General features: G+C 43.0%; 1 protein-coding gene and 1 long non-coding RNA gene across 10 annotated transcripts in view; one reads left to right on the top strand and one right to left on the bottom strand.

Moving 5' to 3' along the window:
* The window catches only part of LOC105491142 (multifunctional ROCO family signaling regulator 1), a 109219-nt gene extending 106183 nt beyond the window's left edge, over positions 1-3036 (top strand). For both annotated transcript variants that reach the window (XM_011757300.2, XM_071068640.1), the window contains one exon: positions 340-3036. In XM_011757300.2, coding sequence (XP_011755602.2) covers positions 340-373 — 34 coding nt within the window. In that variant the 3' untranslated portion in view covers positions 374-3036. The remainder of the gene's footprint in view (positions 1-339) is intronic.
* Positions 1770-19448, bottom strand: part of LOC105491143 (uncharacterized) — a 33132-nt gene continuing 15453 nt past the window's right edge. For 3 of the 8 annotated variants that reach the window (XR_011607247.1, XR_011607240.1, XR_011607244.1), the window contains 4 exons: positions 17134-17176; positions 11780-13055; positions 4885-4928; positions 1770-1907 (listed from right to left, as the gene is read on the bottom strand). This is a non-coding gene — a long non-coding RNA (uncharacterized lncRNA). Of the gene's footprint in view, positions 1908-4884; positions 4929-5301; positions 5417-11779; positions 13056-17133; positions 17177-19448 lie in introns of all 8 variants that reach the window. The other 5 variants (XR_011607243.1, XR_011607246.1, XR_011607242.1 and 2 more) reach the window with 4 other exon arrangements.

Genomic DNA, 19448 nt, shown 5'->3' with positions numbered 1-19448 from the left:
TCCGTGGTTAGAGTTTTGGGTTGTTAATTAGAGGTCTAGTTAAGCTATAAAATTACAGTGGAATAAGTGGTGACAGCCAATTAGTACAGTTCCCTCTTTATAGCTGAACTGAGCTTAACACACCAACAAAAATGTTTGGCAAATAGACTGCTAAAATGACTCTTTCCTTTGTGGGGACATTAGTTGCCTGACATTTACATATTTATAATGAGTCCTAGAAGTAGAAATGAAAATATGTGAGAAAATAGATTTCTATCATCACTTCCTTTTCTTATTGAGGGTAGCATTGTCCAGTACCTTTTTGTCATCTCTGTGCTTTCTTCTTGTCCACCCATACAGGAAGAACGTTGGTGAAAAGCACAGAAACCAGTGATGTTTGTGGCTGTGGAATTTCCATGGAGAAAAGAGAGCATCTGAACACCTGGACCATTTTTTGCACCTGGCAGACCCTCTGCACTCCCCCCAGCGTGTTCTGTGAACTTGAGTGACAACGCGTGCTTGCAGGATGCTTTTTGGAAGATTGGGGAAGAGGTGGGGAGGGGGTGGGGGGGAAGCATGGGCGAGAAGATGGAGCAAATGTTTTACAACCTGAACCTCAGAACTGTGATCCTCCAAGGAGCGCGCTACTTGAAGAAAAGAAAAAAAAAAAAAGTCGAATGGCTTCTCAGGGATTTTGTTTTCCGTGCACATATAAGCCATAGTTACAGTACAGGTGGCAGTATTTAGAGCACTCAGATTTCAGTTCTGTTAAATGTGAAAGAGGGATCGACTGACGTTCATTGCTGTTCCATAACTAGTGTAAAATATGTATATGTTTATCTTTATTTTTATAATATGCAAATACATTTAAATTTATACAGTTTGAAGCTTCTAGCGTTAGTTCACACTGGGTGCAATATTCTGCATGAGAACTGTGCCAAGATGGGGCTGATTTCTTATTTTAGTATAAGACTTTTTTGTTTTTTCTTTATTCTTTAATCCTCCTCAGCTTTAAAAAAAAAAAAAAAAAAAAAAAAAAACTCTGTTAGCCCATGGATTAAGTGTTGGTTCATAGAGATTGCCAATAATCAGAAAGAACCTTAAATGTGCATTTAAGACCGTGTCCCTTCCCTTCTTTTCAATAAAGGTCCTGCCTATATAAATGATCGGGCACGCTGGTGGGAAATCCTTGCTTTCCACACGTCATTAGTGCCGGGCAGAGATGGGGCACACTCAGGGGCCAAAGAGGACAAAAAGTCCATGCAAAACTTGAGTCTTTTAATGGCTTAAGATAATCAGGAGTCAGTTCTGAATCTTACAAAGTGCTCTGCCTAATAAGTACCTTACTTAGCAGAGCACTTTGCAAACATATTACTTATTAGCAGAGCTCTTTGCAGACCTTTCACATCTGGCTGTCAGACCTTAAGGTTGTGAATTTAGACTCCAGTTATGCTCACTGGAGAGCATAATCCCACATGGGTTATTTATAAATACAGAACCTCTGATTGGACAGTCTCCTGCCAAGAACTAGTAAAACCCTCGTTTTAAAATCTTCAGGAGGTAAAACTTAAAAAGCAAACCAAACAAATTGCTCTCCATTCTCCTTTTAATTGGGCCAAACAGCATATGCTACAGTAGTAACACGTTTTTCGGAGAGTGTAAAAAACTCTGTTTACATTTGCCTCCTCCGTGGGTTGATTGAAAATGTATAAAACTGACTGCTTCTCGCCAGCGTCAGACAAAAAGAGTGAGTTGCTGGTACTCACTACTCTTTTACTTCTTTCGTCAAGTATTGACTCTTGGAAGGCCACAGTCTCAACATGTTTTTTAAAAGAAGTAACGAGCAAGCGGCTGCCCTGCTAGAAATCACACACCGATTTTTGTAGAATATTTTGTGCCCCAGGCGTTGATTTCACTGGCTCCAGAACCTGCAGTTCAGAGAATGATTTATTGTGATCATAAAAATCAAATGGGATCAGACTATGTTTGCATTTTTTTAGTACTTGAATAGGACACCTGAAGTTTGAGAGTTTGTTTTCTTTTAGAACACAGTCACACGATCAATCTGGTGAATCCTTTTGTCACAGTTCTCGTGTGTGTGTGTGCGCGTCTGTGTGTGCGTGTGCATGTGTGTAAAACTGAATGGTAACGTCATTGCTTTTTGGACCATTGAATAGTTGGGCAGTAAGAGTTTTTTAATTGGCATGAGACAGTTCCTCAACTGTCAAATTAACCAACTTTGACCCGTCTTTAGAAAAAGACTTATTTGTATGATTTTGGGCTAACTCCCGAGGGACCATATTAAATGACGAAAATGCTCCTTTTGGTGACACACCCTGCAAAGTATTTGCTGTTATGAACATAAACGCCCACATTCATAATATCTAATATTTTTGACAAGTGATGTTTTGTGCTGTCATCTGAACCCTAGAGAAGCAGTGTCAGAAGAAACCTTGGTGTCACACGTGTCTTAGCAAAAGGGTTACCATGATAGAGGGTCATGTGACCAAAAGATGCTCCAGAGAAGCTTGCGAATTTGTTTCAGGGTGGGAGGAGGGTTGGAGATAGAAAAATCACTCTGCTCTACAGGACTCTTCAGCTGTCTATGCAAGAAATTCTGTTTTCTCTTTCAACACCTGGAAAGACACAGCAGCCCACCGAGGCGACAGGCGATTCACTAAGCACAAGAGGAATGTTTTCTAAGCAAGGCGTCCCTTGCCTCTCAAACAAATGCCCTCCAAGTTTGTTAGGGTTTCTATTCCTGCAACTTGTGGTATCAAAACCACTTCCAGGAATTGTAAAGCACTGCCAAAATAAATGTTTTCCCCCTTCTAAGAAAAAAAAATAAAATGACAGTGCTCGTATTTGACACTTGTGTATTGGACTCTCTTTTGAATGAATAAAAAGGAAAGGGTTTGGTGTAATTCCTGATGGGGTGTGTGTTGTTTTTCATGCCATGATTTGTGAATTGTAATTGTGGTTTCCCATTTCGTTGTCGTAACTGGGCAGAAATTTAAAAAAAAAAAAAAATCAATAAAAATACAAAGAAATGGTTAAGCAGTTGTATTCCCAGAGCTTCATTATTTCTGATTTTGTTCATTTTGTTTTTACTTTTAATTCTGTCAGTTAAGGAATGACTGTTTTATAGTTTTAGTTCTTAGTGGTACTGTTGGAGCTGTGGGAGGTGGGTGGTGGTAGCTCTCATCTGTTTGGTAGTTGGTCCCCGAAAGAGTCCCTGTTTTAAAACTGCCTCTGTTTTAAGGCTGAGGATGTAACTCTTGAATATCCGCTCTCTTAAATGTTTCTTTTTTTTTTTTTTTTTCCAATGATCCACTATATTCCTAAGTCACAGCTGTTAAATTTCTGGTAGGTTTGGAAGTTCCCCTGATTTGTCTTTCAAAGGCTCTTAGCAGAAGTCCTACCACCACCTGCTACATATTGCCCCAGGGTGCCCTATTTGCAAACTGGAAGAGCAGGCCCCTCAGGTACCCGTCAGAGGATTTAGTCCTCCATATTGTTTAAAAGGCAAAGAGAAGTAAGGACCAAGGCCAGGGGGTTAACAGCAGTGAATCCATAACAGGTCTGCAGCAACCTCAATTCTTGCCTCCTCAGAAAGAATTCAACCAAGGGGCACAAGACAGCGGGAGAGACCCAGGCAAGTTTTAGGGCCGGAGGGAAAGTTTATTACAAAGCTTTAAAACAGGAACGAAAAGAAGTACACTTGGAAGAGGGCCAAGCAGGCGGCCTGAGAGATCAGGTGCACAGTTTGACCTTTGACCTGGGGTTTTATACGTTGGCATTTTTCCCGAGGCCTCCCCTGATTCTTCCCCTGGGGTCGGCTGTCCACATGTGCAGTGGCCTGTCAGCGCTTGGGAGGGGGCGCATGCGCAGTGAATTACTGGAGTTGTGCGCATGCTCACCTGAGGTTTTCTTCCCTTACTAGTTGAAGGTATAGGACCTTCTAGGTCCTATACCAGTTAAGCGCCGCCATTTTGCTTCTTAATGCGCATGCTTGAGCCCACTCACCCAGCTCCTGACCACTTACCTGAAAGCATCTGATCACCAGTTTTAGGTGTTTTCTATGTATTGGGAGCCTGCCTTTCCCTGGCACCGGCTGTAACCAATTATTATTTTAGAAACACAGTGTAACAACCACCTGACCTTCTCACCTGATGGTTGCTGGGGGGGTTTCTTCTGCCCTGCTCATGTCTGTCTGGCTACCTACTGTAACAAGAGGAGCCCTGCCCTGAAGACAGAGCAATACAGGGAAGAAGGGATTGCCTCAGACCGGGAGGGCCTCCCTGCAAGACTCCTGACAAGGCAGGTAGAGCCGTGGGGTGCCCAGAATTCAAAGCCACTTCTAAACCATGAGGCAGTTAGAATTTCCAAAAGAGAAGTGTCACAAGAGGTGCATCCCACGTGGGAGAGGTGTGGCTCTACGGCTGCATCCAGCAACCCCAAGCACTCACTCTATGCCACTGCCTCCCTCTTCCTGGTGAAGGTCGTGCAATTGAGCACACATCAATTTGGGCCTTCTCTTTCTTCATCAAGAAACTGAGTTCTGAGCAGGCCACACGGAAGCAGGTGTCAGTGGTGACAATTAGAAGTGCATTACTTATCACATATGTCGTTCTCTTCTAAGGCAATTTCCCCCTTTTGTGAGCTTTTTGAAAGAACTTTCAGGTTCACTGAACTTTTGTAAACCAAAAGGTGACTGAGGCAGGTCTCAATCGATTTGAGGTTTATTTAGCCAAGATCAAGGACACTCCCGGGAAAAACACAGATCACAGAAGCATCTGTGGCCTGTGCTTTTTCCAAAGGGGTTTTGGGAACTTTGATATTTAAAAGGGAAAGAGCAAGCAAGAGGGAAAAATAGGGAGGGTAGGCAATGAGGCAGATGCTTACCTTCTTGTGAGGCTCTGATTAGCTTCAGTAAATTTACATTTTACCTGTGAAAAGAGGGAGTAGAGGAAAAAAGCAATTATGCATTGTCTCCAGCTCAGTAAATCTTCATTTTACACAAGATAAAGTTAACGTTTAAAGAGGGAGTAAAGGAAATAAGGCTGTGACATGAGATGGTGAAATTACAGCTGTCTGGGAACAGAAGGAACAGCAGTTTTTGTGTGACTCAGTTCCCACGCTGAACTTTCCCTTTGCCATCCTGAGTTTGGGATTCCGAGATTCTATTTTCCTTTCACTCTTTGAATACAGAGTGCCTGACACATGGTGGCAGCTTCTGTGCCAAATTCAAATGCCCAGGGCTTCCTTTGCCCATGGCTGCCGGTGTCCCCCAGTGGAACTGGCAGTGACAAAGGCCGTCACCTGGTGGAAATGCTGCTGCTGCTGCCAAGTCGGAAGGGGGTGTGGAAGGACTGGACGGGCGGTTAGAAAATGATGACCTGAAGTGATCTGTGTTCGACGGCATGAGAAAATTCACCTGGAAACAGAAACCCTATTTGAATATTTGTAGCCTCTTTCAGGGAAGCAATACCTTCTTCATCTTTAAAAACTAGGAATATTTTTGAATGAAATGAATGTTATTCTAAATGCTGAGAGGAATTTAGACTGCGTCATGGAACATTTGTGTCTCCTGAGGTACAAATACATGCTCTCTTTAAAATGATTCTGAGATCCAATAGGAAATGCTGCATTAAAGAAAGCTTAAAAGAGGCCGGCACAGTGGCTCATGCCTGTAACTCCACCACTTTGGAAGGCTGAGGAGGAAGGATTGCTTGAAGTCAAGAGTTTGAGACCAAACTGGGCAACATGGTGAGATCCCCATCTCTACCAAAAAAAATTTCTTTTAATCAGCCGGGCATGGTGGCATGCTTGTAGCCCCAGCTACTCAGGAAGCTGAGATGGGAGGATCGCTTGACCTCAGGAGTTTGAGGCCAGCCTGAGCAACACAGTGAGACCTCATTTCTACAAAAAAAAAAAAAAAAAAGGGGGCCAGGTGCGGTGGCTCACACTTGTAATCCCAGCACTTTGGGAGGCCGAGGTGGGTGAATCAGGAGGTCAGGAGATCAAGACCATCCTGGCTAACACGGTGAAACCCCGTCTCTACTGAAAAAAATACAAAAAAATTAGCCGGGCATGTTGGCGGGCGCCTGTAGTCCCAGCTACTCGGGAGGCTGAGGCAGGAGAATGGCATGAACCTGGGAGGCGGAGCTTGCAGTGAGCCGAGATCGTGCCACTGTACTCCAGCCTGGGCAACAGAGCAAGACTCCATCTCAAAAAAAAAAAAAAAAAAATAGCCAGGTGTGGTGGCACATGCCCCAGCTACTCAGGAGGCTGAAGCAAGAGGATCACTTGAGTCCAGTAGGTCGAGGCTGCAGTGAGCCATGATCACACCACTGCACTCCAGCCTGGACAACAGAATGAGACCCTGTCTCTAAAAAAGAAAAAGAAAGCTTAATAGAGTCTTTGCTGCAGGACTTTGAGAACCTTTTAGATACCAATGCAAAGTGTGAATCTCCAAAAGCTGAGAGAATGTGCAGCATTTTCATGTGTATCTGAGTGTGGAAGGAAGACACCTTTCCTCAGAGCCGTCTGGACATCCCCCAGACCAGCGTTTCCAAAGTAGGGCCATGTACTCCAATGCAATCTCAGGCATTCGTAATTGAGGCATAGATGGCATCAAATCATAATCACTTGTCTTTTGCATTATGTAGGAGGCAGCTAGGTGCCCTGACTCCTGCCTGCCTCTATTTGAATCCTGGCTATCCTGAGCCTCTCAAGGTCAGACAACCAGGTCCACACATGTTTGTGTCTTTCCACAGTGTCAGACTGGTATTGATGCTATTTCAATCACAGAAGCCACGAGCTACATAGAATTACCAAGGAGGCGAGTCTCCTTACTATAACCCATTCACTCAGTAGTCAAGCTGTGAGGGTCAAACCATTCCACAAGTCAGTCAACATTGCAAACCATACATAGTGTGGTATGCTTAATGGATATATAAATGTTATAGATTAAACATTCCACATCAAATAAAGTAAATTTTACATCAAGAGAGGCCGGGTGCAGGGGCTCACGTCTGTAATCCGAGCACATTGGGAAGCCAAGGCGGGCAGATCGCTTGAGGTCAGGAGTTTGAGACCAGCCTGGCCAATGTAGTGAAATCCTGTCTCTACTAAAAATACAAAAATTAGCCAGGTGTGGTGGTGTACACCTGTAACCCCAGCTACTTTGGAGGCTGAAGCTGGAGAATTGCTTGAACCTGAGAGGCAGAGGTTGCAGTGAGCCGAGATGGTGCCACTGCACTCCAGCCTGGGCAGCAGAGTGAGACTCTGTCTCAGCAACAACAACAACAATAAAAAATCAAGAGAAAAGGGATGAGGGAAAGGGTTAATCAGTTCAGGAAGAGCAATGTAGACAAAAAGAATGTCCTGGCTTTGTCCAGGCTGTCCATCAAGATCTTGCAAGGAAGAGTCTTTTATGTGGGCACAGACTTCAGAGGTGGATGCCAGGTGCTTATCACAAGTGACAGCAAGACAGTGTCTGTTAAGATGGCTGTTTTGAGCTGGCGAGGTCCTGCTCTCCAGAGTACTTTGGTGAGGACTGATAGTGGAAAAGTATGTCTGGTTTTGTCCTTATCTGGTTGGGTGCAGTGTCTGTTGATTAGGTGAACATCTGGTCCCTGTCGGCATGATGCCTTTTAAAATGTAAGATGGAGTCTTTTTCTAAGATGGAGTTGCTTATGTTAATGCTGCTTGATCCACTGCCTCTGCCATTTATTCTATCTTATACCTCAGAGTATTAGTCCGTTCTCACACTGCTATAAAGAAATACTTGGCTGGGCGCAGTGGCTTACGCCTGTAATCCCAGCATTTTGGGAGGTCAAGGCAGGTGGATTGCCTGAGGTCAGGAGTTCAAGACCAGCCTGGCCAACATGGTGAAACCCTGTCTCTACAAAAATACAAAAATTAGCCAGACATGATGGTGGGTAACTGTGATCCCAGCTACTCGGGAGGCTGAGGTGGGCGAACCGCTGGAACCCAGGAGGCAGAGGTTGCAGTGAGCCAAGATCGTGCTACTGCACTCCAGCCTGGGCGACAGAGAGAGACTATCTCAAAAAAAGAAAAAGAAAAAGAAATGCTTAAGACTGGGTAATTTATAAAGAAAGGAGGTTTAACTGGCTCACCGTTTTGCAGGCTGTGCAGGAAGCATGATGGCTTCTGAGACCCCATGAAACTTTCAATCATGGCAGAAGATGAAAGGGAACCAGACACGTCTTATAGGACTGGAGTAGGAAGAAGCGGGGCCGGGGGCGCGGGGCTACACACTTAAACAACCAGATCTCAAAATAACTCACTCACTATGGCAAGAACAGCATCAAAGGGGAAATCCACCCCCATAATCCAGTCACCACCCGCCAGAACCCACCTCCAACCTCGGGTACTGTAATTTGACATGAGATTTCAGGGGGGACACAGACCCAGTATCACTTAGCTTCCTCTTGTGTAAAATGGGGAAACAATCTACCTCATACAATGGTTATAAATATTAAATGAGGTACCATGTATAAAGTGCTTCTGACAGTAAGCACTAATCAAATACAGCTATTTTATTTCATAGCTCTCTTTATACAGAGAAAGCAGGCCTCAAGTTCAGAGCCTTTAACAGTATCTAGCTAGAATGTTTAATTTTTGTTTTCATTATATTAATTGGCTATTTGCACGAGTGATAAAACATTTGCTTTAAAAATGAACGCATTTAGAAAGAAATACTTGGGCGGGCGCAGTGGTTCATGCCTGTAATCCCAGCACTTTGGGAGGCCAAGGTGGGCAGATCATGAGGTCAGGAGATCGAGACCATCCTGGCTAACACGGTGAAACCCCGTCTCTACTAAAAAATACAAAAAATTAGCCAGGCGTGGTGGCGGGTGCCTATAGTCCCAGCTACTGGGGAGGCTGAGGCAGGAGAATGGCGGGAACCCGGGAGGCGGAGCTTGCAATGAGCCGAGATTGTGCCACTGCACTCCAGCCTGGGCAACAGAGCAAGACTCTGTCTCAAAAAAAAAAAAAAAAAAAAAAAAAAAAAGAAGAAATAAATACTTAAAAGTGTATTACAAAAAAGTTTTTTTTTTTTTTTTTGAGACGGAGTCTCACGCTGTTGCCCAGGCTGGAGTGCAGTGGCGCGATCTCGGCTCACTGCAAGCTCCGCCTCCTGGGTTCACGCCATTCTCCTGCCTCAGCCTCCTGAGTAGCTGGGACTACAGGCGCCCGCCACCGCGCCCGGCTAATTTTTTGTATTTTTAGTAGAGACGGGGTTTCACTGTGGTCTCGATCTCCTGACCTTGTGATCCGCCCACCTCGGCCTCCCAAAGTGCTGGGATTACAGGCTTGAGCCACCGCGCCCGGCCTACAAAAAAGTTTTAATAAGTGCAGGCGATACACAGGTATAGAAAAAAATGTGAAGATATGGTAAAAATGATGAAACTGGTATGTGAAAGTCTGCATAATATAATGAAACTAGACTGTCCGGGACTCCTGGTCTAATGTGATCCGACTGATGAATGCAACCCATGGGAGAAACCAGGTGATTTGCTGAGTAAGTCTGAAGGAACACAGAAGCTTTTAAAGATGGCCAGGTGCAGTGGCTAATGCCTGCGGGAGAACTTTGGGAGGCTGATGTGGGTGGATCATTTCAGCCCAGGAGTTGGAGACCAGTCTAGGCAACATGGCAAAAACCCATAGTAAAAATACAAAAATTAACAGTCTGGGCAACATGTCAAAAACCCATATCTACTAAAAATACAAAAATTAGCCAGGCACGGTGGCATAGTCCCAGCTACTTGGGAGGCTGAGGCAAGAGGATCACCTGAGGCTTGGGAGGTCAAGGCTGCAGTGAGCTGTGATTGGGCCACTGCAGTCCAGCCTGGGAAACAGGGTTAGACCCTGTCTCAAAATAAATAAACAAATGAAGTAAGAAATAAAAGGATACTTCCTCCAGTTTTAAAATTTCTGCCAGAAAGACTTATTGGGAGATTATAGAACAATTATTATATTATAAAACTAATATTTTTAAAATTTGAAAAGTAAAGGAAGTTGTGCATTCTTAACATTTGTTTCAGCACAGCCTTGTCACATCAGTGTAACTCTGAAACTTGGGAAAATGTATTGGATTTGTGAAAACTTTCACGTTTTTCAGGAGGTCCTTATGGGTAGAATACTTTCTCTTGGAATGTTTTACTGACACCAAATTGAAAAAGTGAACCCGCATGTTTCCCTCATTAGAAATAAAAGCCAAGTCTTGCTAACCGATTCGGTACGCATAGAACAGAACAAATTGCTTGGGTTTATTTTATGCTTGGTGCTTGAGAAATCACGGCATGAAATGAAGTTGGGTACAGGCCACATACCCAGTGTGTGTGTCAAGGGGTTTATGTAATGTCCTGCCAACTAGAAATGCAGCCACTCTTTCCTACTCCGGAAAACATCCCTCGCTGGCGAATGAGCAGGACTTCCAGAATGGAAGGGACACAGAACGCAGCTCCGTTGAAATTCTCCCCAGCAAAACAGCCATTTCACTGGGGAAAAACATTTAATTAAATTAATTAATTAATTAATTTTTATTTTTGAGACAGAGTCTCATTCTGTCATCCAGGCTGGAGTGCAGTGGCATGGTATCAGCTCATGCAATCTCTGCCTCCCGGGTTCAAGCGTTTCTCCTGCCTCAGTCTCCTGATTAGCTCAGACTACAGGTGTGCACCACCACACCCGGCTAATTTTTGTATTTTTAGTAGATACGTGGTTTCGCCAAGTTGGCCAGGCTGGCCGCAAGCTCCTGACCTCAAGTGATCTGCCCACCTGGGCCTCCCAAAGTGCTGGTATTACAGGTGTGAGCCACTGCGCCCAGCTGAAAAGTATTGTAAAAAGCAAAATACAAACAAGTCATAAAGTCTCCAGAAATTGTCCTAAAACACACAGCAGATGGAGAAACAGTCTTTGAGAAAATGTATAAACAGCCAGGCATGATGGCTCACTCCCGTAATCCCAGAACTTTGGGAGCTTGAGGTGGGCAGATCACCTGAGGTCAGGAGTTTGAGACCAGCCTGGCCAACATGACGAAACCCTGTCTCTACTAAAAATACAAAAATTAGCCAGGCATGGTGGTAGGCACTTGTAATCACAGCTATTTGGGAGGCTGAGGCAGGAGAATCTCTTGAACCTAGGAGGCGGAGGTTGCAGTCAGCGGAGATCACCAGCCTGGGCAACAGAGTGAGACCCTGTCTCAAAAAAAAAAAAAAAAAAAGAAAGAAAGAAAGAAAAAAAAAGGTACTAAACACTGGCAAGAGGAATAGCCGGTCTGTGGCCTTTGAGCCACGACCTTGCCTACCCCTCCTCCCCTACAGCTCCAGAAGCTCTATTCTGGGCCCCATGCTCTGGCATATGTGACCAAGAGACGCGATCAAGAAGACAGAGATTCCCGCTCCACTTAACACCCTGTCTGGGGCTGCAATTTCACCTTGGGAGAGTTAAAGCAAACTCAATATGGCCCGAGAAGGCCTCCGTACTTCTATATATGAGTCCTTGTGGATGAACTGCAACTTAGCTTAATAGACAAGATTGAAAACCTAATTTAGGTTTTCATGCCTGTAATCCCAGCACTTTGGGAGACCGAGGTGGATTACCTGACTTCAGGAGTTCAAGACTAGCCTAGCCAACGTGGTGAAACCCCCGTCTCTACTAAAAATATACAAATTACTTTGGGAGGCTGAGCCAATCCCAGCGGCCATACTTCAACCACTCATAAACCGCTACGTGTTGAAACTGTTGAAATAAGGCAAACACCAACCTGCTACCAATCCAGCTGTTCTGTACCTCACTGCCGGTTTCTGTACATCATTTCCCTTGTTTCGTCTGTAAATCTTCCACCGCGTGGCTGTGCTGGAGTCTCAGTGAATCCGCTGTGATTCTGGGGGCTGCCCGATTTGCGAATCGTTCGCTGCTCAATTAAACTCCTTTACATTGAATTCAGCTGAAGTTTTTCTTTTACCAGGAGGGAGGGGCTGCTGGCATTTCTCATCCGCCGCAGCTCCTTATTGCGGAAGATCTATTCCAAGCAAGGGGAGCTAACACGACTAGGGCCTCCTTGCACTTAAAGGGCAGAAGCTCTTCAGCAGGCCGCGAATAAGACGCCTGATTGCCCCTGCAGCTCTCTCACAGGGCAGAGATTCTATACCAGGGAAGGCAAACCAAGAAGACCAGGGCTGCCACATTATCCTCCCTCAGTGCCCCGCTGCAGAGCAGGGATGTCATTCCAAGAAAAAGGCCGGGTGGTGGTGGTGTTGGGGGAGGGCATGCGGTCAGCGTAAAGAGCTTTGCAGCTCTGCCTGAGGGAACTGACTTTATCTGAAACAGCACCTGGAGAACTGCATGCCTAAGGGTGTTGTCAAAACGGTGGAGACTGCGTGGAGAGCAGCGAAGGAGGCTGGAGCTCCAGAATCTGAGTGGAACGGCAGAGCAGCTTCATAGAACCAGGGCAAGAGCCCAGAGCAGCGCTGCTGGGATCCCAACGAATTCCGGGATCCCAGTCAATTCTGCGAGTTGGGGAGGCTATGCACGTGCACTAGGTTTCACCCACTCAAGGCCAGTCAGAGCAGGATGTTAGGCAGACCTGAAAGCTTTCCCCAGGCTGTGCACAGACCAATCAACACAAGGCAGAAGGCTTGTAACCAAATGCAAGTCCAGCTGCTCATTGCCTGCACAGTCCAGTTCATAAGAGTGAGGGCTGATAGAAAGAAGGCGACTTTTATTCCAGAGCTCAGCTGAGGGGAAGAGGTACAGGCTTCTGCCTTAAGGGAACCGCTTCAGCTTTCATGGCAGAAAGCAGAGCCTTTAAGGGGGACTTGGAGTGAGTGCTATGGAGAGGAGGAGGCGCGGGGTCTGCGTGACTCGCGACTTGCTGGCTGCCACCATCGAGGGCAGAGCTGGGTTGTAAAGTGACTGTCATCTTGAGGTAATTTCCTGGTGGGGGAGAATCCCAGAGAGTGCCTGGTTTGGTTCAACATTTGGTCCTTAGAATTTCTAAGGAAACATGTAGTTAGATAACCTCTCAGTGCAGGGAGTGCCTGGTGGAGAGAAGGTAAAGGTTAGAATTGCATTCCTAAAGAGCTAAGTAAGAGGTGAACACGCAGGGAAAAGAGAAAAGATAAAGATAAGTTTTAGGAAAATGGGGTAGTCGTTTACAGTCTCACTGGCACAAGAGGTGTGAACACAACCTCTGAGCAAACACTGGCAGAAAAATAAGCTACTCCAACCCAGGGGTGAGGTCTAGGAAGCCAGGCTTAAAATTAAAATTGCTCTCATTCCTGACTGTCTGGAAGACTGTGTGCATGTTTGAGGCGGAGACATCTCAGGAGTGATTAAAGAGGGACTCCGAGTTACTAGTCCCTGGCTGAATGTAGAGCCAAACAAAATGTAAATTCCCCAATGTGTGATAGCAACCTCTGAACTACACACACATCCAACAGTAAACGATGAAAATCTAACTAAGGGGCTTAAGCACAACCTTTGACTAACCAGTGACCTATGCAGAGCCAAGAAGGGGAAATATATGAGCAGGGACATCAAAGAGCTTCAATAAAGGAAATTATGTAGGTAACGATAAAAGCTGCATAATTACATGTCTTCATTTTTCTTCTCTTGACTGATTTAAAAAAGCAGTTGCACAAAACAATAGGTATCTAATTGCGGTGTTGGTCCTATAACATACAGAAATGTAATATATTTGACAATAAGAGCACAAAGGAGCCAGGTGGAACCAAGCTGTATTGGTGTAAGGAAATACACAATATGGTATCAGTTAAACCACACACTCCTAAATAACTGAATCAAAGAAGAAAGCACAAGGGAAACTAGAAAATATTTTGAGATAGATACAAATTAAAACCACAACATACCAAAACCTATGGGATCTAGCTAAAAAAGTGCACAGGGGGAAATTTAGAGCTGTGAATGCCTATATTAAAAAGAAGAAAGATCTCAAATCAATAATCTAAACTTGACCTTAAGATGCTTGAAGGAAGGCCGGGCGCGGTGGCTCAAGCCTGTAATCCCAGCACTTTGGGAGGCCGAGGCGGGTGGATCACGAGGTCAGGAGATCGAGACCATCCTGGCTAACACGGTGAAACCCCGTCTCTACTAAAAATACAAAAAAAAAAAAAAACTAGCCGGGCGTGGTGGCGGGCGCCTGTAGTCCCAGCTACTCGGAGGCTGAGGCAGGAGAATGGCGTGAACCTGGGAGGCGGAGCTTGCAGTGAGCCGAGATCGCGCCACTGCACTCCAGCCTGGGTGACACAGCGAGACTCCGTCTCAAAAAAAAAAAAAAAAAAAAAAAAAAAAAAGATGCTTGAAGAAGAAAAGCAAACTAAATGCAAAACAAGTAGAAGGAAAGAATAAAGAACAGAAATAAATGAAACAGAGAATAGAAAAACAGATAACAGCAACAAAATTAAAAGGTGGTTCTTCGAAAAGATCCACAAAATTTGGAAAACCTTTAACAAGATTGATCAGGAAAAAAGGAGAGAAGACTCAAATGTGAAGAAAAGAGAGAACATCTCTAATGACCTCAAGGAAATAAAAAGGGTTATATGGAAACACTATTGTATGCCAAAAAGTTAGATAACCTAGATGAAACTGGGCAAATTTCTATAAAGACAAATGTTACCAAAACTGGCTCAAAAAGAAATAGAAAATCTGAATAGACCTGTATGAAGCAAAGACATTGAGTTGGTCATTTTAAAACTTCTTGCAAAAAAAAAAAAAAAAAGACTGGGACCAGATCACTTCACTTCACTTCACTAGTGAAATCTACCAAACATTAAAAGAACTAAGACCAGTTCTTCTCAATTTTTCCAAAAACGAGAGCACTTCCTAACTTGTTATATGAGGCTAATATTATCAAAACCAGACAGTGACATTACGAGAAATCTATAGACTAATATCCCCAAAGAATATAGAGGCGAATATAGAGACGAAATTTCTGGGGGGGGGGGGGAGCTAGAAAACGGAATCCAGCCACACATGAAAAGAAGTATACACCATAACCAAATGGGATTTATCACAGAAATTCAATGTTGGCTTAACGTTTGAAAATTAATTTATGTAATATACTATATCAATGGAATAAAAGACAAAAACCAAAGATTTCAGAAAAAAAAAAAAGCTAAAACCCATTCATGATTTAAAAACGCAGTAATAATTAAAAAAAAAAACAAAACTAACCATCCAACAAAGTAGGAAGGGAAGGGAACTTCATCAATCTGATAAAGAATATCTATTAAAAACCCACAGCTGATATAATATTTAATAACATGATAATATTTCAGAAAGACTAAAAGCTTTTCTTCTAAGTTCAGGCATAAGATAAGCGTGTTTGTTCTCATGGACTGGCACATAGAATCAGGCAAGAAAAAGAAATAAAGGCACCCAGATTGGAAAAAAGAAACAAAATACCTCTATTTCCATATACCATGACCTTGTACATAAAAAATCTTAAAGAATCCACCAAAAAAAGAGGCATTGGAACTAACTATGAGTTCAGTAAGGTTACAGGATACAAGACCATACAAAAATCAGTTGTGTTTCTACACACTAGCAATGAACATTCCAAAAATTAAGAAAACAATTCAATTTTCAATAGCATCGAAAAGAATAAAATGCTTTGGAACAAAGTTAATAAAATGAGTGTAAGACTTGTATACTGAAAACTACAAAACATTGTTGAAATAAGTCAAATAAATGGAAAAACAATTCATATTCATGGATCACAAGATGCTAAGATGGCAATACTCTTTTTTTTTGAGACGGAGTCTTGCTCTCTTGCCCAGGTTAGAGTGCAGTGGTGCAATCTTGGCTCACTGCAACCACCACCTCCCAGGCTCAACTGTTTCGCCTGCCTCAGCCTCCAAATTAGCTGGGACTACAGGCACGTGCCACCATGCCCGGCTAATATTTGTATTTTCAGTAGACACGAGGTTTCACCATGTTGGCCAGGCGAGTCTCAAACTTCTGACCTCAAGTGATCCACCTACCTCGGACTCACAAAGTGCTGGGATTACAGGCGTGAGCCACTCTGCCCGGCTGGCAATACTCTTTAAATTTATCTCCAGATTCAACACAATGCCTGTCAAAATTCCAGTTGTCTTTTTTTGTAGAAGTTGACAAGATGATCCTAAAATTCATTAGGAAATGCTAAAGACCCAGAATATCCAAAAAATCTTAAAAAAAAAAAAAAAAAAATTGGAGGATTCTCACTTCCCAAATTCAAAAATTGTAACACAGCTACAGTAATCGAGACAATGTATTATAGTACTGGTATAAGGAGAAAAACACATAGACCAATAGAATAGAATTGAGATTCCCAAAATTAACCCTTACATTTAATTATGTTTATTGATTTTTGACAAAGGTGACAAGACAACTCAAAGTGAGAAAGAATAGTTTCAACAAATAGTGTTGGGACAACTGGAATCAACATGGAAAAGAATGAATTTGGAACCCTGCCTCATACCACACACGTTTAACTCAAAATAGATTATAAAACTAAACGTAAGAGCCAAAAACGATCACACTCTTTGAAGAACATACAGTAGTCAATCTTTGTGACCTGAGGTCAGATAATGTTTTCTTAAGATTCAAAACCAAAAGCACAAGTGACAAAAGAAAAAATAGATACATTGAACTGAACTGTATCTAAAAGTTAAAACTCTTGTGCTACAAACAAAGCTGTCAAGAAAATGAAAACAACACATAGAATGGGAGAAAATATTTACAAATCATACATCTGATAAGAAACTGGAATCCAGAATATATAAAGAGCATTTATCATTCAATAAAAGACAAATAATTCAGTGGAAAAATGGGCAAAGGATTTGAATACACATTTCTCCAAAGAAGATATCAAATGGCTAATGAGCACATGGAGAGATATTAAAAATCATTAGCCATTCAGGTAATGCAAATCAAAACCACAATGAGATACTACTTTGCACCCATAATAATGGTATAATAATGACTATAATGTAAAATATAACAACTGTTTATGAGAATGTAGAGAAATTGGAATCCTGATACATCGCTGGTAAAATGGCACAGACACTTGCAAAACAGTTTGGCAGTTCCTTAAAATGTTAAACATAGAGTTACCTTATGACGACTGGGCAATTCCACTCCTCCAGTTCCAAGAGAACTGAAAATACATATCCATCCAAACACTTGTCAACAAACATTCATGGCATCATTATTTATACTAGCTAAAAGGTAGAAACCCTCATACATATACCGATGAATGGATAAGTAAAATGTGGTGTATTCACAATGGAATATTATTTGGCAATAAAAAGGAATGACATGCTATCCCTTGGATGATCCAGAAAACATTATGCTAGGTTAAAAAAAAAAAAAAAGCCAGTCATAGAAGACCACACCGTATGATTTCATTTCTAGAAAATATCCAGAATAGGCCAGGCATGGTGGCTCACGCTTGTAATCATAGCACTTTGGGAGGCTGAGGCAGGAGGATCTCTTGAGCCCGGGAGTTAGAGACCAGCCCGGGCAACGTAGGGAGACTCCATCTCCACAAAAAATTTTTTTAAAAAATTAGTAGGGCATGGTGGCACGTGTTGGTAGTCCCAGCTACTTGGGAGGCTTAGGTGGGAGGATCACTTGAGCTCAGGAGGTTGAGGCTGCAGTGCAGTGAGCTGTGAGCTATGATCACACCACTACACTACAGCCTGAATGACAGAGTGACCCTGTCTCAAAAATAAATAAATACATATCTAGAATAGGCAAATAGCTAGAGACAGAAAGATTAGTGGTTGCTTGCAGATAGAGCGAGAAGGAATAGAGAATGACTGCATGGGTACAGAATTTCTTTGGGGGGAACAAAAATGTTCTAAAATTAGATTGTAATGACGTAATGACAGGTGGCCAATCCTGTAATTATACTAAAAAAATCCCTGAATTGTACACTTTAAAAGGGTAGATTATATGGTAAAAGCAGTAAAATTATTTTTAAAAATGATAGATGAGCAAGATTGCCACTATATGAGAAGGTAAACTGCATATAGTCTTTAGTTTATTACTTACAACAGATTACTGGACATATCTGAAAACTCACTGGGGAACTTCTGTGTGTTATAAACACTTTGTTTAAGAATTTCTATCCTGGGTGGGTGCGATGGCTCACGCCTATAATCCCAGCACTTTGGGAGGCTGAGGAGGGTGGATCATCTGAGGTTGGGAGTTTGAGACCAGCCTGACCAACATGGCGAAACCCCGTCTCTACTAAAAAGACACAATTAGCCGGACATGGTGGCATATGCCTGTAATCCCAGCTACTCGGGAGGCTGAGGCAGGAGAATTGCTTCAACCCAGGAGGCAGAGGTTGCAGTGAGCTGAGATTGTGCCATTGAACTCCAACCTGGGCGACAAGAGTAAAACTCTGTCTCAAAAAATAAAAATAAAAAATAAAATAAAAAAGAATTTCCATCCTATATGGTCATGGGAAGAAATAGTAAATTTTACTTTTAATTGTTAACACTGCCTTGAATTTATTCTAAGAGTTTATATTTAACTTCTGTTAGGCAACTCCTTTGAACTTAGTTCCTGAAGTTCTTTCCTGTGTGAATGTTGCTGGAAAGGGGTAGCAGGTAAACACTGCTCTCCATTTCTTTGTTTTGAACACTGAGGAGGTTTGGAAAAGTCAGCTTGATGTCAGGTCACATATAGCAGCACAAATAGGAGTTCTGCAATAATAATAAGAGAAAGATGGAGGATTAAGAGGTTTGGAAATTAATTGCTGATTCTTCTTGTACTGATCCAAGTGTTTTAAGGGCCTTAACCAATTTTATCTTCCCAGTAACTGCATGAGGTAGTGTGTTATTCTGCTGGGAATGCCATAGCAAAGTACCATAGTCTGGGTGACCTAACCAACAGAAATGTATTTTCTCACAGTTCTTGAGGCCCAAACTCTGAGATCAAAGTGTTGGCAGGGTTGATTCCTTCCGAGGACTGTGAGCGAAGGCGTCACTCTCTCCGTGGCTTGTAGACGGCTGTCTTCTTCCTGTGTCTTCACACAGTCTTCTCTCTGTACATCTGTATCCAGATATCCTGATCTTATAAGAACACCAGTCATATCAGGTTTAGGGCCCACCCTAATGATCTCATTTAAACTTAATTACTCCTTTAAAGACCCTATCTTCAAATAAGGCCACATTCTAAGGTACTTTGGGTCAGAAGTGCAACATATGATTTTTATTTTTATTTTTATTTTTGAGATGGAGTCTCCCTCTGTCGCCCAGCCTGGGTGTGCAATGGCATGGTCTCAGCTCACTGCAACCTCTGCTTCCCAGTCTCAGCTCGCTGCAACCTCTGCTTCCGAGGTTCAAGCGATTCTCCTGCCTCAGCCTCCCAAGTAGCTGGGACTACAGGTGTGCGCCACCACGCCCAGTTAAATTTTT

This window comes from Macaca nemestrina, chromosome 8, assembly GCF_043159975.1.
Source record: "Macaca nemestrina isolate mMacNem1 chromosome 8, mMacNem.hap1, whole genome shotgun sequence".
NCBI lineage: Eukaryota > Metazoa > Chordata > Mammalia > Primates > Cercopithecidae > Macaca > Macaca nemestrina.
The sequence above is the reverse complement of the archived record's forward strand: the minus strand, read 5'-3'. Positions and strand labels throughout refer to the sequence as shown.